Source organism: Phascolarctos cinereus, unplaced genomic scaffold (assembly GCF_003287225.1).
Source record: "Phascolarctos cinereus isolate Bilbo 61053 unplaced genomic scaffold, phaCin_HiC Scaffold_5;HRSCAF=322, whole genome shotgun sequence".
NCBI lineage: Eukaryota > Metazoa > Chordata > Mammalia > Diprotodontia > Phascolarctidae > Phascolarctos > Phascolarctos cinereus.
Genome location: NW_027555958.1, coordinates 77,031,574 through 77,056,636, shown reverse-complemented (window position 1 = coordinate 77,056,636; position 25,063 = coordinate 77,031,574). Strand labels below are relative to the sequence as shown.

The 25,063-nt window shown below is 39.9% G+C and overlaps 1 protein-coding gene across 1 annotated transcript; it reads right to left on the bottom strand.

The window, feature by feature from the left end:
• Positions 1 to 403: 403 nt before the first annotated feature.
• On the bottom strand, positions 404 to 24,405 carry GCLM (glutamate-cysteine ligase modifier subunit). The gene is made up of 7 exons (XM_020972042.2): positions 23,995 to 24,405; positions 17,313 to 17,378; positions 14,847 to 14,931; positions 10,382 to 10,438; positions 9,235 to 9,437; positions 7,771 to 7,885; positions 404 to 3,708 (listed from the first exon to the last, which is right to left on the bottom strand). The coding sequence occupies exons 1-7, from the start codon at positions 24,118 to 24,120 to the stop codon at positions 3,539 to 3,541; spliced, it is 822 nt and encodes a 273-aa protein (XP_020827701.1). The 5' UTR covers positions 24,121 to 24,405; the 3' UTR covers positions 404 to 3,538.
• Between the last annotated feature and the right edge of the window lie 658 nt (positions 24,406 to 25,063).

Sequence of the window (25,063 nt, the reverse complement as noted above, 5' to 3'; positions counted from 1 at the left end):
GGAGCCTGGACTAGGGTGGTGGCTGAGAGAGTGGAGAGGAGGGAACGGTTGAGGGTGAGGGTGAAAGAGAGACAGAGTGAGACAGAGACAGAGAAGAGATAGCATTGACAAAACTTGACAGCCAGTTGGCTCTGTGGGGCTCAAAGGAGTGGGGAGCGGAGCATGATTGATGTTCAGAACCTAAGTGACTGGAAGGATAGTGGTGTCCTCAATTGAAACCAAGAAATTTGGTGGAGAGGTGGGTTTGGGGAAAAGAAGATGAGATCTGTTTTGGGTATGTTGAGTTTCATGCACTGACAATCCAATTCTAGACAATCTAATTCTAGCTGGCATTTGAAAGAACATTAACGTTATGCTCTAGGGCCTGTCTAATTACCCCAAGTGAAATGCAAGACAATTCAAACACATTCAATTCACACTTTTATTTCAATTAAATTCATGAGGCAAAATTTAAAACTACTATAAATATTGTAATGTGTTTTATTTTACCTTAATTGTATAGCACACCTCTAAAGAGATATATAACAAGAAAATGCAGGACTATCTAAATTAAAGTATTTACCCCTCTTAAATAGATTTGTAATTCTGAAAAACTATAAAAATATCATGAAAGCCATGTTACATGTATTTAAAAAAAAAATACCACTAGCAAGCTACCCTTTACCAACTTAACAAATCTGCCAATGGAAAAAGAAAGCTCTGATACATTATACAGTTAACTTTGGAAAAAATTTGGTCAAAAATGGATATCTAGATAACAGCAAGAGCACACATCAATTTATTAAAACGAGTTTAAATTCACAATTAAACAGTTTAAAATGACCTCTAAACGTACATCTTGTTACCTGATGACATGTCATTAGTATGTCCCCCAAATATGAATACACTGAGTAGGTGGGAATGTCAAAATGAAAATCTGCTATCAATATACATAATTGAATGGCCTTTGTATGATTAGACTTCTAGGAAAACAAAGTCCTTTTTATGTCAGTCATTACTAGGAAATGGGAAAAATAGACATTCATGCAAACAGAGAAAAATGCTGTATTGTTATGTTTTATGCTTAGCCATCCAAGTGACTGACTTTTGAAGACCATGGTTTGAGACGGGAACTTCCAGCTACATTCTAACTTAATTTCTTTTGAGCAGGTGCCTCTAAATAGACGTTACTCGGGAGTCTTACTATAGGGTAGTTTTCAGAATCCATGTGATGAGACTTTGGTCTTTCTGGGGACTAAAAATTCTCAGATGAGGTTGAAGACAGACCCATTTTACACATGATACCACAACACTACTAGTCATGTTATAATACGGCTTTGACGTATTTTGAAACATCCAATTTCTACCTTGACAGCCTCTTTTATAGTTTATTAGAAAGAGGTAGTAATGTAAATTATTTATACTCTCTGTCACTGAACATATCTCCCATAGAAACAAATCCTTCAGGTATGACATTGATAGCTATTTTTAAAAAAACCCAATTTTTTTAATAGTGTTATGATTCTTAGTGGTGGAGCTCTGTCACTCTAACAAGTCATAAATATAAAAAAAGGCAGAAAAAAAGGTGAAAGGTAATCACCATGTTCTAATATTTTTAGAAAACAGGATTAAGGAACAAAGCATAGACAACCAGAAAGGCTTAAAAAATTCAATAAGCTACACTGGATTTGTTATTCAGCAACAAAAGGAACAAAAGCTCATTTGAAAAAGGACACACATGATCCTCCCCCTTCACTGACAGAATCTATAATTTTTGGAAAGCTCAAAGCAAAAGAAGGCAGGATGTGCCTAGAGTTCAGCAGAAGCATCACTAATGTAATAACTAAGAACAAAAACCCCCAAACCCCAAACCCAACAATTTCCATTTTTACACACTCAAGGTTAAAAAAATTTAATGTAACATTTAAACTCTGTATATTTTGAGGATAATTCATTTTACAGGATTAAACAATTATTGTAAACTTTTTGTTTATCAGACATGTTAAATGGGAAAAATGTTTCACATTTCTAAAACTACTGCTTAGCTTTTGAGAACACACAATATTAAAAGTTAATATAAAAATGCGATAAGGCTTTAAACAGGCTCAAAGTCTAGATATAATTACAACTTGAGGAAGAAAATTAGGTGGCTGATTTCAACAGGGCAATTCCTATTATTAAATAAGTTATCTACTGGCATAAAAAAATCTTGGGATGGAAAGAATATATATGGTATTTTAAATGTTGGCATATTTATATTTAGGTCTTTTTTAGCTAAGCTGAGGAAGCTAAAGCAAAATGAGTTCTGCAGTTTCCTCTGGCTTCATGAGTCAAATATACTGAATGCAATCCAAAGCATATTTGGTTAATACAAATTTTTAGGTCATATTTAAATTCAACTGCTATGGCCTACTGCCTATGAAAAAAATTTTAGCTTAAGAACCAATGAATGGCAAATGAATAAAATGTAATTAGATGTTTTTTAGGGTCCCTTCCACTACTAAAATAGTATTATTTCATTCCTTGTTTTTGAACAGTTGAACTATACCTTGAAGAATTACTACACACAACTTTGGCTCTGAATTGAGGGCCTTTTAAAAATCCCATTTGCGGCTTTTAGTCACCTCTTCTAGGTAGTCATTTACAATAATGGTGGTGATCATTGGCACATAATGTACTCAGCTAATCAGAACACCATTCAGGATAATTCAAGAGGTATAAAGATTATCAGGAGCTGACTGTTGTTTTCCAAAAAAGCTCAGTTATTTGTGATTAAAAATGCTACCAGTTTCTTTTCAGTTACATTGATTTGTTCTTGTAGGAAACACAAGTGAGACGAAATATGGCACAAGAACAAGGCTAAATCACTATAGCTTAACTATAAGGTCACAGTGCCAGGGAAAAAGTTAAATTTTTATCCATGTATTGAAAAGAAAAAAAAGAAATCTATAGTATAGCAGAATCCAGCTACTCTATTTACTTTGAGATGTAATTTCAATCAATGATAGGAAGAATATTCTCCAGTGTTTTAGTTTTAACAACTGTACTTAAACATCCTTGTGGCCTTAAGAATTAAGAAGTAATTAAAGAATTTTTATTGGTAAATAAAAAATACAGACAGATATGTATGTCTGTCTATCTATATCTATATCTATATCTATATCTATATCTATATCTATATCTATATCTATATCTATATCTATATATCTTACCCTGATGCCTATGGCCAAAATATATCTAGCAACAATTTTCTTGATTTATATTAGTCATAAAAATAAAGACTATATTGTAAGTATTTTCTTTATAGACAATTTCTGTTAGAAAACAATAGTTTAATGAAAACAATACAGTGTTTCATATATGATTGAACTGGTCTGGAGACAAGGAAGGATGCATACAGTATTTGAAAACATACTGTGTCAAAATATGACTAGACTCTTTGTCTCACTGACACAATTTAAAGTTTATAACTTTTGGTTTTTATGTCTTAGGGATTTTTGATTTGGAAAAAATTACTTCTCTGCAGTGTACAGTCAGTAGGCCACCCTCCTATGAAAAATTAAGAATCCCTTCTCTTGGCCTGTATGATGTAGCCTTTGGATTTGATAATTCCTCTGCTTTTAACAATGACCGAATACCGAAGTACCCACAGGGGCACCCATTCATTCGCTCGGATGTCAGGGAGGCTCTCCTGAAGAGCTTCTTGGAAACTTGCTTCAGAAAGCAGTTCTAGGGAGAGAAATCATCACATGTGACCAATAGTGATACATAAGCCCTTCCACCACATACATACATAAGCAGCAAAAATTTAAAATCTAAAATAAAAGTGGGTAGAATTTAATGTCTATGATATTTATCAAAAACTCATATAGAAATTCTTATGAAATACTTCTTACTCTGGGCTTGAAAGGTCAAGACCCAAGTGACTATCAGAGATACCAATTTAAATCTGAAGCACCTAGTTCAGAGAGGAACATGATATTAACCAATTAATTGTATTGGTAAGCCTCTAATCTGGGCTAAAAGCCATTAACTCTTAGCTATATTAAGAATGTGAAAGGTCCAGGCACGTTACATTTATATGGGCTTTCTTCATTTTCACACTCATCATTACATTTAATCCTTATGATACCCCTGAGGTTGGCCATCATTTACAGATAAAGAAGCTAAGGGAAGTAGAATGTCTTGCCCTTTAAAGCTCATGCCACCAGAGTGGAGGAGCCAAGATGCAAACCCAGCTTCTTCTTCTTAGTGCAGCGCTAATGCTACTACATCATAACAGTGATTCCTCTGCCTTTCTACTCAGTGACAAATCTTTGTAAAAAAGAGTTATCCAAAAGAGAATGGAAACTGATATAATCAAAGCTAGCAGGGAAAAGATCCTACCTGCCAGAGAAATTAAAAAATATTGTAGCAAACTATCCATAGAACAAAATCATTAATTCTGAGAGGGACCAAAATTAAATTTGGATCATTCTGAAATACAGCAGAGAACTATGGTGAAACACTGCGTGCCCCGCCCCCTCAGATACTGCTATAATCTTTGAGAAATTGATCATTGCCAATAGGATGTGAAATGAAAATAGAGACTGTCTGCATTTGCAATGGACTCTCAGGTGTACATTAGGAATTCCTATACCATCTCCCTGGATTTTCTAAATGAATGTGGCAGGGGATATGGCGAGATAGACACGCCTGAGACTGGGCATCAGGAGGCTGGATGAAAATGTCCTCTCTGGCCCAAGGGACCTCTGGTAAGTTTACTTACTCTGGCTCTTGTTTTCCCATCTAAGAAATGGGGATAATTCCACCCATCTCCAGGGATATTGTGAGGATCATCTCACAGATTTGGCTCTGGAAGTGATCTTAGACATCTAGTTCAGGAAAACCATTTTGTTTAGGAAGTTTATAAACTAACTTTCCAGGGTTTCTCTCAAGAAAGCATACTTCATTGTTTCAAGCCACAATGTCATCAGTGTGGGAACTAAATAAAATTAACATTTTCTCAATCAAAGAACTATACTGTTCATTAACCTAACTACTTCATTACTTCCTCAGGAATGACTAAAATAACTACCTTTGACATTCCTTTTAAAGGAAAATCTCTCCACTATGGGTCAAAATGTATTGTGGATTTTTTAGCAGTGCGTTCAGAACTGATGTAGACAAAGTTCTCTAGCCTAAAGGTTCAGAATCAAAGCTATGAAGACAACACAGTGCCTGAATGTCAATAACAGACCACGCATTTATTCATTCAGACACGTATTAAACATTTATGTGCAAGGCATTATTATGCTAGCATACTAAGGAAGACACAAAGATAAATAAGGCACCACATAAAGCAATCAATAATCTCTTCATATTTTTGTTTCCATACCCACGTACATCTAAAATACCTCTACTCACATACACACATACATATCTACTCAAAAGAGTAGCCAAGATTCTTGCAGGTATTTATCTTGCCATAATAATGGAGTGGCAATTTAATCTAAATGTCACATAGAAAAATGTCATATGGAAGAAACATACCAGCAAAATCAGTGTTTGTTCTTATTTGTATTCTATTTAAAGGTCAACTTATTAAGTCTGTTAAAACCTCTATAAAAATAACTCTCTGATAAACTCCCTTTGCTTCCTCTACAATCAAGTTTCCAATTTAGAGAAGTATTAATATTTCCACACTAGCTATTCTCTTCTAGCACACAATGCTATGATTCTATCATATGGATATGTTTTATGAAAGTGTTTTTCAGACTGACATATTTTCAAAGGAAGATAAAAGAAGTGGTGAAAAAAAATAGAGATGGAGCAGCCTAAAAAATGGGTGGATTTATTGGATACCTCGAAGATTTCTGATGTTGTTAATAGAGATTACTCTTTACACTGATAACCATCTAATGAGGTTGCAGTCTGTGAGTTTCAATGGTTGAAAAAATTCTTCTCTCCATAACTAACCTGCTGGGGACCTAGGCTGCTTCTTGGGCCACACACCCATTACCAGGCCAGAACTAAAGGCTCTTGGGAGCATCTCCGGGAGCTTGGGCTCTGCTGGCATCTGCTTGGTAAAGATACTACAGTGATTTCCATTTCCTTCTCCAACTCATTTTACAGATGAAGAAACTGAGACAAATAGGGTTAAGTGACACACCCAGGGTCACTCAGCTAGTGTCTGAGGCTGGACTTGAACTTAGATCTTTCTGACTCCATGCCTGGCACTCTATCTACAGCACCACCTAGCTGCCCAATTTGTCTATCCATATTTTGTATAAAAAAGATTCAATGTAAGTAAATCTGCCTATACTTGTTTTATATTTATTTATACTGAATCTACTTTTATATGTCTATGTATCCCCTGCTCTTCTTGAGAGTAGAGGCTTTGATGTTTGTATCCTTCCCATTCTTAGCAATGTCTGGTACATAACAGGTGCTTAATAAATGCTTACTGAGTGATAGGAATAAATATGATTTAATCTCAAAATATTATCCGTAAGCATACTTAAAAGTGATGAAACTAAATCAATCCTCACTCTCTCATATGGGAAGCTTGGGTTAACTTTTAAACACTAATAGAGGATTTATTCCTTTCCCCCACCTCCTCAGAACAGTCTGTGTGAGTGCAAAGCAGATTTTTCTTAATTTGATTAACTTGGTTAATTTGATTAACATGATTTCATCAGTGTGGGCATATGTTCCATAAGTACAGATGGCATCCCTTCTTCTTCTCTATCATTTTTGCCCTTATTGCTCCAGAAATCTTCATTTCTCTAACATGACAGACCTACCTTCTCTTTTCTTGTATAAAAGGAAATCATGTCCTTTTATACCACTTTTCAATTATAATTCCTCTATGATAACATGCCATACAGACTACTTATGTCTCCACTATGCCCTTTTAGTACTTATAATTGTCTTGAAGATCTTACATCGTTAGAGTTTTAAACATTTCTACAAGGTTTTTCCTGATAAATGAATGAAATGGAAAAAAACCATTCATTCATGGCATAGCATGTCCCATCTAAGGGTGCTCTGCACTTGGTGATACAAACATTGTCCCTGCCCTCACATATACATACATGCCCTACACATGGAAGAAACACTTGATATACAACCATGAGAATATTCTAAGCTTCAGCTTGATGCAACATATATTTGAAAGCTATGCTGTACTCTCTCACTCTAACTGCCAACCAAGCAAATTTGGATTATGTTGCTAAGATTTTATAAAAGGTGGATTATTTCCCCTCATACTCAGAATGCCCTGATTCAAATGATATTTTCAGATCAATAATTACAAGAGTCTGATAACTATGAGTTGACAGAATGTGCAGTTACACATTACTCAAAATAGTAGGTCATAAGTATTAAGTTTTCAATTACTAAAGTTATGATTAAGTTGCAAGTACTTTTCCCAGATACTCATCTTCTTTAATTAAATGGCACTTTGGTTCTCTGAAAATAATGTTGCACTAAGTTAGACAAGCATAGTGTTATCTGGGATATTCTTAGGAGGGAAAAATTCAACCCTTCCAATTATGACTTAGGGTTTGCTTATGTCAGCAGGCCCCACTTTCAGAATATACTCTGCTTTACTTCCTTCTACTTATCCAAAAAGAAATGCAAGACTTTCTGAGAACAAGGTACTCATATTTTGAATTCACTCAGATGAATCATTTCAGACCCCAGAGTTGCAAATCTATCATGTCACATGGCTAAAAGTTAACAGGCTTTTTTTTTTTGTGGGTAAGAGATATTTTTGTCTATCTTTATAAATGGAAATATCAGCCTCACCTTTGGGATCATTGTGTGTTAACAGCTGGATGTCAAACTCCTTAGCAAATGCTGTTAAATCAGGTGGCATCACACAGCAGGAGGCAAGGTTAACTTGGTTACTATTTGGTTTCACCTACAAGTGAAAAGAATTTTCATTTGACTAAGATTTTTCTAAATCAATCTTAAATTCTTGGGAATATACAAGTCCCCCCCTTTAAATAAAATACTTCCCTAGCATAGTCCCAACCACCTTTATTCAGTTCCTAGTTCAAGGATACATGTGTGGGTCACTGGTACACATAAGAAAAGTACACATTACAAAGAAATCAAAACTCAATTGACAGAAACATTCAGTGGCAAAAAAAAGGGAGGGGGAACAATGGTAGGTTTTTAAAAAGTTACTTAAAGTCTCACAAAAGTTTACAAGTGATGCTGCAGAAAAATAAAAGGAATGACACTAATGGACTTCTCTAGTCGCTGGAGTGACAAGGAGCTATTTCTACCACATTGGGAGTTACAAAAGGAATTATTTCATCACTAAGTTTTCAAATGTTGTTAGCCTATGCCATGATAACAGACTTAGGGTAAATGGCTAGGATAGGAACACATGCTCATTATCCACTGCTTAAAATGCCTGCTGTAAGAACCATTTAGCAGAATGCCACATGTGCTTTAAAATAAACTACGTTCTGGTCTTAAAGACTAACAGAAAAGCAAAGGGTAACATTTAAGGAAGGATCAAATCCACAGAATCCATGGAAGGTCAGAGCTGGAAGGAACCTGAAAGATCATCCAGTCCAGCCTCTTTCTTTTACACCGGGGAAACTGAGACCCAAGAAAGAAGTGGTTTTCCCAAAGTCATACAGGCAGTTAAGCAACCAAGCCAATATTCGCACCCAGGCCCTCAGACTCTAAATCCAACATGCTTTCCATTTCACTACCTTCACTCTTTTGGTAGAGGGCACTTCCTGTACCTAGGGGTCTCTGAGCCACAATAAGATTAAAATGCTTGAAAGGGGGGGAAGAATGGAGGTGAGTAAGGAAATGAAACAAAACCTCCGAACTTCTCCCTCCTACCTACGTTTGTAGCATAAGGAGCCCTCCCACAGGCAATTCTATTAAAATGTATTATTAGAGATATTCTTCTCCCATTCTGGCAGGTTACTCTAATGTAACCTATACATAAGGGATACAATATTTTGATCATATAAGTAGCAAAGAACCAGTATTTTCTCATCTATGAATTATTTCAATGTACATTTTAAAAATATTTTAACTTATTCAACTGAGGTCAGTAATAAAAATATTAATCAGGAACATGAAGTCACTTTATTAAGTCTCCCTTTTATGCCTTAAAATTCTTGCACTGAGAAAAACCTACGGAGACTGAGTTCTGTGCTGTGGATAAAGGCAAAGAACTTAAAAAATCCCAGTTCCCTTCTTTGAGGCACTTGCAATCTTCCTAACAGTCTCTTTCCTTACCTGTGCCCATTGGTACAGCTGCTCCAACTGGGCTTTGTCCAGATCAGAGGTCCCTATGGCCACGACCTTTTTGTTCTGAACCAAGTTCTCTAGTTCTTCCCAGTAAGGCTGTAGATGCTCCAAGGCAAGGTTAACTCCATCTTCAACAGGGGGTGAAGCGATGATCACAGAATCCAGCTGAGCAATCCCCAGAGCAGAGCAGGCTGACAGGACAGCAGAGAGAGCAGAACATTCAGACAGTTCTGGATCACACATTTGAAAGATGCATTTCCAACACCCTCAAGGCAGCTCCCAGGATCCAGTCCACACTCCAGTCCAGCTTTTGATCCGATTAGCTATCTCTCCTCAGTTCCCCTCTCATAATTCATCTCTCATCTTGTTTTGTCTAGTAGGTGGCTATTCCTTCCTCCCTGTACTTCCAGAGCACACACTCTTACATGAGGCAACTAACTGTGCACAGAAAGCCCCTTTCTTCTGTGTCTGAGACCCCTAGGCTCCTGCTAGGAAGCCTCCATTTCTTCACTGTAAAGGTAAAGGTAAAAAGAAAAAACTTCTACCCACCCAATGCTACCTTAAGTGTATGCCACTAAAGTTTCCTGGCTAGTATTTTGAGAGTCTTCCATATTTAAAGTTGAGATTCTGGTAAATGAATTTGCATTCTTGATCTACATTTATAGAAATAAGTAATCAACTGTTCCATAAGGCATAAGAATTTATCAGCTTCAGCATGTTTTTAAACATGACTGTTCATTCTAAAAATGGAAATCTATAAACTGTTTATTTCAGTTGTCAATATCAATACTGTTCCATTAGTTACAGGAAAAAAAATACATAATATATTATACACCTAATACCAAAGTGACCACAGAGCTGTAAGGACAGATTGCAGAAAATATGAGACAAGGTAAACTATATATTTTGTGCTATTTCTCCCACATTTTTAATATACCAAAAAATACTCTATTATTAACCTTACATATTAAATGAATTGTGCTTCCTGTGTCTGAAATTTATCTGAGTCTTTAAAAAAGGAAATGATTTCTCTTAAGATCCATTCACTTTCTTTGATGTCAACTAGTGGTAGTTTATAAGATTGTATTAACATAATGTCCAATATTAAGGAAAAAACAGTGCAGTTCTTGCTTACCCATTTCAACCGCACTTCTCATTGATGAAGAGTTTGATCCTACAATAAACAGTTTTGCTGGGCACCAAATAAAAACAAAACAGGTTGGTTAAGTATTCACTTTTCAATGCTAAATACAAAAAAGAATACATATTTAAAAATTAATATGCTCTGAAGTATAAGAACTAATTTAAATAATACAGAAGAAAATTTCTTCTGTTCTCACTTTAATCCACTAAGTTTAGTTTTCTAATTATAAAGTTTATGTCTATAATGATTCCTTAATGATATGCCATATTAGCAGAAATCTACTCATTAAAAAAAGTTTATATCACATTTACATTAATTGGAACAAGGCAGATTAAGCAAATAATTCAGATCATGAATGTTAGAGTTTATTTGACAAGAGTAAGAGATCAAGTTTCTATCAGTATGAATCCTTCTCATCAAGTGAAATCCCATGAAAAATCTCTCCCCTCCTTCTAAGGGAAGGACAGAAGAAGGAGCACCTGGCTGTCTGCCAAACTGTTAATGTACCCTTAGGTAAAAATATGAACCCTTCCTGACCTAGAGGCACCTATCAGCACCTTATGCCAAGTCAGGGCAAGGAACTTGTTCACCCTTTGGGAAGGTCAGACAACTGGGCTTTCTTTTGTACTGTCCAATAAAGGCTTTATTTACTGAAATATATGCAACTTTACTGACCACAAAATACCGATGGGCCTTGGAGAGAAATACTTTCTGGCATCAAAAATAGATGCATTAATTTTTTTTTTAAAATAAAGTGTCCCTTGTTGCATCTTTTTGTATACAGCTAGAGTGGTTGCCTATCTTGCCTATCCTGATTCCAGCTCTGACGTTTAATGACCCATTCTCAGGAGTGCATACCCACAACCCCTCTGGGGAAGAAAACAGGGAGGGGGTGTGCGGTACTGATGCTTGACTGGCACATCTCAAATAAAGACAAAGAACATCCTCATGCCTGTGTAAACTTGAACATGTTGCACTTGGTATTTTATTTTATATTTCTATTATTTAGTAAAGCTATTTGACATTAACTATTTCAGTTTAGTTAAAAACAGGAAAGTCTGCTTAGCCAGGGTGGAAGCCTGGTCAGATTTACTCAGGATGTAAGATTAAGTTAGTAGTAATAGAGAGAAAAATAAGAAACCCTTTGGTAGCAATGGTTTTTCTTTTATGTAAAGTGACCACTGTTTTCAACCTACAAGACCCATTTCTTCCAATAACTCAATAAAAACATCAGAGTATGCTCCACATCAAGTAAATCTGATATGCAAAAATCTAAATTTATTCAAGGGATCCGTTAAGAAGAAAAAAAGTGAGAAGGGAAGAAAGGCAAGGGCTATTCACATTATTATGAGATTTTTACGTTACATCAAGGGTCTCTGTTCTGCTAGCATTCTCAAATTTCTTTCTCTCTACTAGTTCCTTCCTATTTACCTTTAACCAGGTATAGCCTTTCTAAATCTGAAAAAGCATTCACTTAAGCCAAGTGCCCCTTCAAGTTACCATCCTAAAAGGGGGCTATAACTACCGGCACCAATACTTTCAAAAACAGTTCATACAATATTCTCATACTGGTTTTTTTTTCATGTATTTATTTCATTTTCCCTAACTAGACTGTAAGCTCCTTGTAGGCAGGGATTATATGTACTCTCAAAGTGCCTAACAGCACTATGTACAAATTAGATATTCAACATTTGATTTAGAAATTACAAGGTTACTTTAAATGACTAACCTTCCATATTTGAAGTATTCATTTTATCATAATTCAATTCATGCAACTTTCCAAGAATACATTACTATATACACAGCCCTCTTCTTGGGCCATGAAGGCCCTTCCATGGGGCACCAGAACATTCTCCCTTTTCTGGATGCCACCTGGAAGAGTTAAGAGGAAATGTATATGAATAGCATCCCAGGGTCAAGCTCCAGGGCAGATGACTAGAGGGAATCCACTAAGCCAGGCCCCCTCAGAGACTGGATCCCTAGAATTTTCACCTTTTATTAAACTGGAAGCTTAACTCCTTGGCTGAGCATTCACACCGACAACCAAAGCTGGCTCCAACCTACCTGTCCAGCCCGGTCACCTGACCTCCCTGTAAACACTAGACATGTTCCAGTGAAACTAAATGTTTAATTTCATCTTGTTCTCTCTGACATCTGGGCTTCTGCGTATGCTGTCCTTCACTGACCCCCAAGCTTTCCACCTGGCAAAGTCCTTCCTCCGAGGCCCAGCTCAGAGGCTATGAAGTTCTTGAGTCCCTGCCTCACATCTCCTACAATGCTGGGTCTGACCTCTCTCCTACGCTCACATGCTCATTTCTATCACGCTGGGTTATGTTGCTGACTCAGCCACCTGGCTAGATTGTAAGCTCCTTGAGGGGAAGGAGTGGTCACTTTCCATCTTGCATCCTTAGGGTCTAGCATGCTGCCTGCAGTAGGTACTCAATAAGTGTTTGTTGAAGTGAAGTGGAAAAAGAATGCTCGCTATAATACAGTCCTTTATACTACAACTAAAACGATGTGTAATGAGGCTGTCTCTAAGGGGAGAATACTTTTTCACCACAGCTCTTGTTTCCACAGCAGCAAGCAGGAGCAGCAGCAGTCCTGATGCTTCTCTTGCCCTGCCACTGTTGCGGTGGCTTCCTGGAAGCAAGAAGGGACTTTTGCAGCAGATGCTTCCATTCTGACAGTGACAAGCAGAAAAAAGAAAAGAGAAGGCCCCTGTTAAGAGGAAGCCTCTTCTCTCCACCCTCCACATAGCTACCAGAAAAGACTCCTAACATACAGATCTCCTTTCACACTCCACAGCTCAATAAGCTTCCTACTGCCTGGAGATTAAAATCCAAAGACCTCTGCTTGCGTTTGAAAGCCCTTCACAACCTGGCACGAGCCTTTCCTTTAAGCCTGATATGGGGATTTCAGTGATATGCAGGACTCTTCACGGGAGGAAACTCCCTCTACTAGTGCAGGTTACACCTTCTTTCAAGTCTTTGACAACTGAGAAGTTAAGACACTTGGCCCAGGGTCCCAGAGCTAGGAGGAGTCAGGGGTGGATTTGAACCTAGGTTTTCTTGGCTTTGAGAATACTCTCTTCACTATGCCATTCTGTCCCTCTCAGGGGAGAGTAACAAAAGTTCTGTTTGTAAAAAAATGTATATGCAGTAGCTGCAATCCAGAGAAGCTTTATCTAGGTGTTCACTTCATCAGTGGGTACTGAGGGGAGAAGAAACATTGCCCTAAAAGTCAGGGCTTCTAACTGGTCCCTCCCCACTCCCACCTATCCTCCTTTACAGCATAGCTCAAACCCATCTTTGCAGCTTCAGGTATTACACTCTTGCTCATCCTCTGCGGTCCATCCAAATGGGCCTGCTCCCTGTTTCTCATATACCATGCTCCGTCTCCTATGTCTGTGCCTTTGTCCGGATCATCTTTCATGCTCAGGATGTACTCTTTCACCAGCTCCTGAGAGAATCCTCCAAGACAAACTTCAAGCACTCAGCACCCTCCTCTGGCACCCAGATCGACCCTACAATTTATTCTGTAAAGGTCACTGATTTTGTATTCTGTACATAGCTACAAGTCTCCTCCAATACAACATAAGTTCCTTGACACCAGGGACTGTTTCATTTTTTGGCTTTGTATTCTGAGCCCCTGTGCCTGGCACATAGTCAGCATTCAATAATGGTTGTTGATTGATTTTAATTCATGAATTAAAGGATAGTTAACTTATTTGAATTTTAAATGGATGGGTAAAAGATAAAGTAGCTTCCTACCAAATCAATCAAAAAGCATTCATGAAGCACTTATTACTAGTTGCATTTAAGTCTGACCCTAGGCAAGTCACTTAACCTCTCTGTGCCTCAGTTTCCTCAAATGAGGAGGTTGTACTTAATAGCCTCCAAGGTATCTTCCAGCTCTAAATCTGGGTTAGATGCTTCTGCCAGTGAATAAAACCCCATCCCCAAATCCTAAATGGACTGAGATCCTTATTTCCAGGTAGTCTTCCAACAAGGACAGGAAGGGTAGACACATCTCCTCTAAAAAAGGAACAATGAAGTTTCTATTTTACTCTTCCATTTCTTCTTCTCCAACTCCCTCTTACCTAATTATCCAAAGCCAAGCATGTGGAGAAGGTTAATCAGCACCATAAAAAATACAGAACTGAGATTCACCCCATGACTTCACAGAGCACTCCATGCTCCAGTTTTACATAATACTTGACTGATGTACAACTGATTTTTTTGAGCTTTGATTAAATCCAAGTCTTAAACGAATTTCATTCTTCCATTTCTACCTGGCGTTGCACCACTTCCCCATTCATTTGAATTACCCACATGTATGGACTGAGTCACATTCTACTAAGGAAGCAACATGGGCTCATTTTGTTCCTGACAAATATTTGAATACTACATTCATTGTATAGGTAACAATAGGATGGGCTTTAAAGACTGGACTTTACCAGAAACTTTCATTTCTTCTCTTTCATCAGGATTTATCTTTTCTACTGCATGAGCTACAGTACATTCCAAGACATCTGGCAACTCCTATAATAAAGAGATAAGGTTTAAGAGTAGAGTCCATAAGATAATTACTAATGACTAACTATGCTTTTCCTCCTTAATTTTGATGTTGTTCAGTTGTATCCAACTCTTTGTGACCCCTTTGGGGGTTTTCTTGGCAAAGATACCAGAGTGGTTTGCCATTTCCTTCTCCAGCTCATTTTACAGATGAGGAAACTGAGGCAAACAGGGTGAAGTGACTTGCCCAGGGTCACATAGCTAGTAAGTGTCTGAGGCTGGATTTGAACTCAGGTCTTCCTGATTCCAAGCCTAGCCCTCTATCTAGCTGCCCTTTCTTCCTTAAAGCCAATTGCTTTAGAATCAAGGGAACCTTAAGCAAACATTATACCAGTACAAAATGAAAACAAATTGAAAATTTTGACTAAAGTATCATACTTACCTAAAAAAAAATCCATATACAAAGCAATAGCATTTCAAAAATTTTATATTCTTTAAAATATGTATTTTAAGTTAAAACTATTTGGATGGAAATATGCATTCTCTATAAAACAGAGAAACTTTTAAACAATTATCATTATCATTATTATTGTTATTACCATTTACATAGTATAATCCATAAAATAAAAGAGTTGCACTCTTAAGTTCTATTGTGCCTCTAATATTCTTGGACAAAATTTCATGTTAAATCTTAGTCATAAGAAGTAATCCCATTGTAACTAAGTAATAAATTGTTGGTAAACATGATTTAACATACTCAATTTACACTTGTAATATTTCTTCTTCAAAGGTTCCTTGCATGGATGGAGATTCTTTGCAAATGATCACAGAATCACAAGATTTCAAAGTTGGAAAGTATCCCTAAGGTCATTTAGTTCAGCATATTAACTAGTAAAACAGAAAGTGCCCCACCCCTTAGCACTGCACAAAATACTAAGGCAGAGCTGGAAGGAAAACGGAGCCCACCACTTTGTAGGACCCCCTACTTCCCTTTTAGATAAGAAGTTTTTCTTTCCATCAAATCTAAATTAACCTCTGTGATTTCTAACCTTCCCTATTACCTCTGCTCTCTGAAACCAAGAAAACCAAGTCTAATTCCTCTCTTACCCCAGTAACAGTCTTCCAAACACCCGAAGACAGCCACCAAGTCTTCTTTGTAGGCACCAAGTCTTTTCCCTTCCAGGCCAAGTATCCCCAGTTCCTTCAACTGATCCCTACAAATTACACGATCTTGAGGCTCTTCACCAACCTGCTTGTTCTCCCCAGACGCACTCCCGCTCATCAGTGCTCCTCCCAAAATGAGGCACCCAGAACTGAACCTGACCTTACAGGCCCATCCAAGGCCCTGCCTCTCTTGGTGTGGCCTAAGATTTAGATCCACCTTACAGATCGAACAGAAAACTGCATGTGGTCTCAGAATTGGAGGTTAAAAAAAAGTTTAAATGATTAATAGTGTTTAATTAATGCCACAACTAGGGATAATCAGTTAAAAATATATGCAGTTACTGATGAATCATTCTGGCTTATGGCCCATTCATATACCTACTATAATTTACATTCTAAGGACTTTTGGTGGTGGTTAGTAAACTAGTAAAATATTTAAAATGGTCACATACAGGGTATTCCAAAAGTCTTACTGCAGTTTTGTACTCAAATAGCTTAAAATTGGAATACCATCTATACCTCTATCTATGTAAACATTTTTATATTATATATAAGCATTAAAAATTGACTACATCTCTCCTCTCTCTGACTCTGTGGCTCTCTCTTGTCATTTTAAATACTACCACCAGAAGCCAGCTTATGGACCACTAATTGTTCAGAGACCTCAAGCAACATGTTATGGTAGACAGAGAGGCAGCCTCAGGGCTAAGAACACCTAGATTCGAGAACTGCCTTTGACCCATCCTCCTTGTGTGCCTGAGACCCCCCTATCAGCTGCAGAGAAGACTGCATTGATAAGGACAATTTCCTCCCTTAATAATTTTCTATGCCAATTAAATCACAGAGCTGCATTCTCCCTCCCTCCCACACATATATATGTATGTATATATGCATATACAAATACATATACACACATACATACCTTTTACATTAAATAAAACTCCCATCATATCTTTAGAGTTTTATTAGAACAGTTCTATTTTGCCACAAGTTCTAGTGAAATGCTTCTGGATCACTTGATCTTTTGCCCCCTGGTAGTCCAGTAAAACAAACTGCCATTACAAATTATGAATTGGAATTTTTATGTTAATTCACTGTGACTTCCTTATAAAAAATGAAAAGTTCTTGTAGCAAAAGACATAATGAACTTTATGCTTATTTCACTATTGATATGAACTACTCAGCATTAATATTTAATTATTTATATATATTTAAACTTCAAAGAAAATCATTATTTCACTTACACGAACCAGATCAGGGCTGATTTGGGAGCTCCATTCATTCAGCGTTTTTTGAATACAATCTCGCAGCTGTAAAATAATACATTGGCCATTAAAATTATTATTCCATATTTAAATGTAGGAAAAAAATCACCTATTAGACAGTCTCATTTTGTGCAGAGAACAGGCCTCAGAAGTACTGGCTCTGAGACCTGATTGCTGCATCCTGGCTGTGTGAGCTCAGTGCCCCAGACAAATACTGAAGACCCTCAGCTGCACACCAGTTTCTTTTCCCATACTGGTAGAGGGAGTCACTGGTCTGGACAGAAAAAGAATAAGCTTAATAATAAAAAGGATTAATAAAAAGCAATCACAAACTCGGACTTTATGTTATCCAAAGATACTCTCTCTTCAGTAGGGTCAAATCTGTACCTATTGTACATTTCATCCTAAAGCCAAAGCTGTGGTCCTTTTTTTTTTAAAAACTAAACAATGCTAATTAAAATGTCTACATTTGTAAAAGTTTATTAATACATAAAAGCATTCAAGTAGAATCATATTTTAAAGGGCAGCATTTTAAACACCTTGAAGTCATATAATTTTAGAAACAGAATGGGGAGGGAGCTTAGTTAAATTATACCTTTCTGATTTGGCAGATTACTGAAATATCTAAAATGCAGGAATCAACTTGAATAATACATGGTAACAGGTATGAGTTGTTCACTGAGTGTTGAGAAAGCATCTCAAACAATTACTGAACAACCACAATGAAACCACAAACTCCTGTGCAACGATGCCTAAAAACAGATAGAGCAAGCATTAAAAAATAATGGATTACAAACTCTCCAAGGGCAGAGACTGTGTCCTATTCGTGTTTGCAATCTGCTAGCATGGTCACCAGAGTACAGAAGGCTCTCTACCACTGTTCTGAGGAACTCGACTCAAGTTCCTGAATTACAAAACATCCTTTCTGCTAGCAATAGGACAGCTCGGACCAAGGGCTTCCTCTCTCATTACCCGGACTGAGATTAACCAAAATCTTGGTTAATACTACACCACTCCCTAATGTTTTACAAAAAGATGATCATTAACCATCTTTTAAGTGAGTATAATTTAATGGTTTGTCAACCACTAGACTTTTTTGAAGAAGTATACATGCTCATTTGTGGACATTTCAGGGACTATGATGCAGTAAAAAGTGTGTGTGTGTACACACGCGTACACAAGTCCTTCTTCTGGCGCTCTTTTTGTGGCCTTGTACCTCTATTTTCTCATCTGATTGAACTAAAGGATGTCTAAGGTCCCTCTTCCGATTCTAAATCCATAATCATATTAAAAATTCACAACACACACATATGACTTTCTGGAGGGCACTGATATGCCAAGAACTATGTGAAGACATGGGGCTACAAAGAGAGGCAAAAAACAGCCCTTGCCCTCACGGAGCTCCCAGACTAATGACAGATAAGACTGCAGGGCTCAAAGTCTCCAACCATCCCAGGAAGGGGCCTGCATTGCCCACAGGTACCATCCTTTGTGTACAAAAGACTTTCCTGCCAGGTTTTTTCAGGTTATCTAAGGACCTGCCTGACTAAATTCAGGGAGGCTCAGCATGGAGAAAGCAGGCAACCAGGTAAAGGTTTTTTTTTTTTGGTCAAAACAACACATAAACATACAAACCATGTCTGTAAAGTGTGGGAAGTGAATCAGGGATGTTTTTGAAGTATTACTAATGACATGCTTCAAACTGGCCAAATCCATTTCAACAAAGGATTTCAAAGTCCCACACATCATGGTCCACATACAATATTTGATAAAATTTAACTCTAGTAAAGCAAAAGAAAACGAGTCCCCTGGAGTTAAAGGCAATGGGACTCACAGAGTAACTTTTTTCATCCAAAGATCCTATAACATTTTTCAAATGCAGGACAATATGGAAATCATGAATATATTTACTGAATCTAGAGGAGTATATTCATTTAAGAAAAAAAAAGCAACTACTGAGATAAATGTATACTGGCTAAGATAGAACTTGGACACAAAAGAAGGTACAGATTCTGATCACTTATGACTATTAAAGCTACATCCCAGAGATCTTTTCTGTAAAAGTGCACTGGTTACTAACACTAAGCTTAGCTGGGCTGAGGCCCAGCACAAACGGGAAATACAGCAGTTTCAGAATCAATCATTTTTGGCAGGTGTCTCTTAGCAATGCCCAGGACTATATCCTTCACAGGATCATATGAAGAAATAGTACATTACAAAATTTATTTTCTTTCTTTTTAACAAGGCAATAAGGGCTTATATAGAAATTTTATACCTTCCAGAGTCTTCAACATATTCATAGCAAATTTTTAATTGTGGACTAAACTTCTTAGTATGTACCTAAGCTAGCAGTTAGGTGGCATAGTGGATAGAGTACTGGCCAGAAGTCAGGAGGGCTCATCTTTTTCAGTTCAAATGTGACCTCAGATACTTCCTAGCTGTGTAACCTTGGGCAAGTCATTTAACCCTGTTTGCCTTAGTTCCCATCTGTAAAATGAGCTGGAGAAGGAAATGGCAAACTACTCCAGTATCTTTGCCAAGAAACCCCAAATGGGATAATGAAGAGTCATACACAACTGAAATGACTTGACAATGTACCTAAACTCCTCCCTCCAGGGAATACAAGTTAATTTTATAGGTTTTATAGGTTCGACTCTCATCTCCTGCTAAACCCTTTCCTGTTTATCTCCACCCTTTGGAGGGAAGAAAAGGGGTGAAGCCTCCCATCTCATATGGCAATGGCCTCCAGTTGGATTTCCAACCCTCTTTGGGAAGAGGGGTGATGCCCTCCCCTTGATGATGAATGTTCTCACATCTGGTCATACCCTTCATATCCCGGTGATTCTGAACCCTGCAGGTCGTCATCCAAACCTCATTCTCTAACCCCATCACCCAATTCCTCATTCCTATCCACTCAAACTCACCTCACAGTTTCAACCAAAAACCTCCCAGCCCCTCCACTACTCCCTCTGGAATGCCCATTCCATAGGCAACAAATTTCCTTTTATCCTAAATCTTATTACTGAAATCTGGCTTCTCCTTGAAGACAGCCTTCTTGGTCACCCTTTCTAGTCCTGATTGCACCTTCACTCATTCTCCTCAGCTCACTGATCAGGATGGAGTTGGAATACTCCTTCCTCCTCATTGCCATTTCCAGTTTCTTCCTCCTGCCTCACCACTCAGTAACTTCTCCTCCTTCGAGTTTTCCACTATTCATATTTACCACTGGTAGATGTTTTCTACAGACTTTCAGGTCACTTCCCTTCCTTCCTCAACGAATTTGATACTTGGCTCAAAGGCTTCAGCGATCAAAATTTATATTCCTTTGGACCAATTGGGTAATGTAGCTTGCAGTTTATGAGCTAGATTTTTTTTTTTTAAGGGCTATGCCTTAAACCTAACTCACAGTGAATCTCACTGACTGGCCAAAAATAGGTACCAGCCCAATTCTATCTTGGTCATTGTTTGGGGTTCTGATGGCTCAAAGTGAATATAAACAGCAATTGTTTCTTTTTGGTCAAGAAACCCTGAGAATCTTCCCCTACCAGATTGATTTTTTTTTTTGACTAGGTGAAACAGAGCATTTTTTGCCTCATTTCTTACCCAGCCTTAATCACTGAATTGAGTGTTGCCTTATATGAACTGAGACCTGGGAAAGACCTTAGCTTCAAAAGGCCAATTCCAGTTGTACTGATCTATATCTTATCACTGGACTCTGATGTTGAGGAGATAGTGGGGCTGATGACTTTGCACAGCCCTGCCTCACTTAAATCCAATTCACTTGCAAGTCAAGACATTACCTTCCTGCCGTCATGGTCCTCTTTGGAAATGAAGGACAAACAACAACAACAACAACAACAACAACAACCACCACAACTTGCCTCACAATTTTTCTCACCTCCTTAATCTCTCTGCTGACTTCCAATCTCATATCTCCAATTGTCCTTCAGACATCTGGAACTGGATATCAGTAGACACCTTAAACTTCACAAGTCCAAAGGGAGCTCATTATCTTTTCCCCTAACCCCTGCCCACCTTCTACCCTCTGATCACTGTAGACAGCAACACCATTCTCCCATGGGAGTGGTCCTGGATTCCTCACTCTCTTTCATCCCACCCCACCCACATCCAATCTGTAGCCAACGCCATCAATTTCACCTTCTGCTCCGACCCTGCCACTCCTCCAGCAAAAGCCCTCATCACCTCACAACTGGAATACTGCAAAAGCCTGATGGTGGCTCTGCTTGCCTCCAGTCTCTCCTCACTCCAATCTTTCATTTAGACACTAATGCCCCTAAACTGAAGGTCTGATCATGTTACTCTACTTAATAAACTCCAGTGCCCCTACTGCCTTCAGGATTAAATACAAAATACTCTTTGGCATTCAAAGCCTAAACCTGCCTCCTCCAACCTTTCCAGTCTTTTTACATCTTACCCCCCAACTTGCAGGCAATCCATCTCTCAGCTCTGGGCATTTTCTCTGGCTGCCCCTCAGGTCTGGAATGCTCTCTCTCCTCAACTCCACTGCTGACTTCCCTGGATTCCTCTGAGTCCCAGTTAACAGTCCTTCTCCAGGAAGCCTTTCCTGACCCCTCCTAATTCTAATGCCTTCTCTTTGTTAATTATTTCCCATTTATTTTGTATATGGGCTTGTTTATATATATTTATTTATTGTCTTCCCCATGGGACTGTGAGCTTCTTGAGGACAGGGACCTGTCTCTGGCCCCTTTTTATATCTCCTGCACTTAGTACAGTACTTGACACACAGTAGGTGCTTAATATGTTTATTGATTGATTGATTCTAAAACAAAATATATATTTTAAAACCCTTAAAATTATTTCCATCACAGCTCCCCTCCACTGGCATGGCACACAATAACTTTTTAAAGTATCAACTGTGTAACAGAAAAAGATATTAATTTGACAATCATACTGCTAAATGTGAACCAGAACCCTGTATAGCCACCAGGCACCTGTTCTAAAAATTCTACTCTACTGATGTCTTGTCAAAGAAAAATAGTGACCCTGAGTTCTGGATAGCCACACCAACAGATGACAAGCTTTGGTGGGTCCTGCTCAGCTCCAAGTTCAGAGATGCTCATCACCAACATGTCTCCAAGAGACAATTCATTATCTCTCTCTCTCTAACAGAGTAGTCAATCTTACTAGGTGGAAGGAATACACACAGAAGCTATATCATGGACAAAGTTAATCAAAATTAATTAACCAATATGCTGAAAACTGACATCTGAAGTATTTCTTACAGTGTTGAAGGCTTCCCCCCCCCCCCCCCCCGTTCATTTACTGAACAGGAAGACTACAAGGGGAAAGGGACCTGCTTCCAAGGCCAGCAGCACCAGAGATTAGTGCTAACACATCTGCATGTTTTAATGCCAGCAAGGCTGGGATAGTCTTTTTATTATTATTTATTCTAAACTTGGACTGACAGTTTTTAGAGAAGCTCACTTCAAACCTCTAAAGACAACAGCATACAACTCTTTTGCACTGCATTAAAATTAGGCTACTGGGAAGTGTCTTATTCCCCAAAATATTAAACTCTGTTGTCAAAGAAGGTGCCCATCACGATGTACTTGTAGCACTTCCATTCTCCTGCAGGTCTCTCTCTGGCTGTGGGGATTGAATGGTGCTCCCATTTTTGGAGCTCAATTTTCTGGGGCCTAGGCAAAAAACATCACCTTTGTGTGTCTAGCTCTCCTAAAGGGACTTGGGAGCTGGGAGGACCTGGGTGTGAATTCTACCTCTGACACCAGCTCTGTGATGCCTCCAGGCGAGTCACATACTCTGAGCTTCAGTTTCCTCATCCGCAAAATGCTGATAACACTACTTGTAGTACCAAGTAATAGCAATGGTTGCCAGTAGCTCGGAGAGCTGGCCTTGGAACCTGGTCCTGCCTGACCTGGGGAAGTCACTTAACCGCTAGGTGACCTAGGCAAGACTTCAAGCCTATCAGATACATGTTGCATGTGGGAATTCCCTACGACAAAGACATAACAGGTCCAGTCCCTGTGCCTTTAGGGTTTCCATACGTTAGTTCTTTTCATCCCAACTCCCGGGGTTGTAGTGAGGACTCTTACACAAGCCCTACGGAAACTGGAGCAGTTATTGTCTATTTGGGAGGCTAAGCGGAGAGGGCAGTGGCAAAGGTCTTAGAAGACTGGACTTCCCCTCGCCAACCTTAAGACCGATAAATAGCACAGTCCAGGGCACACAGCAGGCGCTTAATACCTGAATTCCCTGACACACGGGGTAGTTGGGGGGCATTGTCATCTTTAAAAATTGTGCATTTTTTCTGATTTCCTGCGCCTTCCCCCCCACGCATACACACGCGCGTTTGCACATATGCACACACAGACACACTTATACATAGGTACACACACACGCACGCGCGCGCGGTCGAGTCCAGGCGCACCTCGGGGACTCTGCACCCTGCTGAAGAAGGGCAGAAGGGCTGCCCCGGCCTGCGGCAGCGGCCGCACTCGCCCCGGACCAGCCCTTCGGGCTGCTCACATTCGCCCCACCCCCCCGGGGCCGGAGGAAGGGGACGGGGGCGAGGGGCAGAGGCGGCGGGAGGCCACGGCACCCTCCAGCGCCCTCCTGCCCCCTCCCCCCGCGCAGGGCCCGGCGGCGGCACGGCGCTTACCTCCTCGCCGTGGCTGGACGGGCACTTCTTCCGCAGGCGGCCCCAGCTGAGCAGGTTGCCGGTCTGCAGGTGCAGGGTGCTGGCCCGGCGCAGCAGGAGCCCGGCGGCGTGGCCGTCCGTGCCCATGGCGGCGGCTTCGGGGCCCGCCAGGCGGGCGGAGCCCTGGGCCACCCGGAGGAGGGAGGGTCCGCGAGGGCGACCGAGAGGAGCCACGGGAGGAGACGGGAGCGAGGGGAGGGTCCGCAGGGAGGCCCGGCCGGGAGGCGGGAGCTCTGACCGTCGTCGGAGCCGCCGCCGCGGGGGTCTGGGCCTGAACCGCGGGAGCTGCTGTTTCCTGGAAGGCAATGACTAAGCAAAAACTGCGGCGGGAGAAAATGCTTTGTAACCGTTACCCATCACCCGCGGGAGGGAGGCCGGGCTGGGAGGGGGCGGAGCTGGACCGGGGGCGGAGCCCGGCCGGGCTTGGGGCGGGGTCTGGACGGGGGCGGAGCCGGAGCGGGAGAGGATGGGGAAGGTCGCCTACTGTCCGGGATCAGATGGGCGACGACCGCCGAACGCTAGGCTGCGGAGGCTGGGAGACGATCCAGTCCTGACCTTGGGCTCTGGGAGCCGATGGCGCCCCCCACTGTTCCCAGGACGACCTCGGGCTTGCACCCGGGGGAGGTCAGATGGAGGGACAGATGGACAGAGGCCCTTTCTCCTGAAAAACCCAGCCTCAGCCATCCCGTCTAGGCCTATTCTCAGCTTAGGACTCTGGGAGGGAGGAAAAAAAGAGACGAAGAACCACAACCTAGCCGAAGAGTGTGAGCACGCGGAGTGTTCCAGCTTCTTCCCGCCTCCCAGCCTTTGTACCTGCAGCCTGCAGCTCAAGCCTGGAATGTCGTCCTGCCCCGCCTCTGACACCACCTCCACCTGCCTCTGGGCCCTCCTACTCCCCTCCCCAATCTCTGAGGCTTCGTAGTATATCCTATACTGTCCTAAACTATCCCCGTGTTGAATCTCAGCAATAGAAAGTAAACTTCTTAAGGGCAGGGATTGGTTCACTCACTTTCGTATTTACATCCTCTTA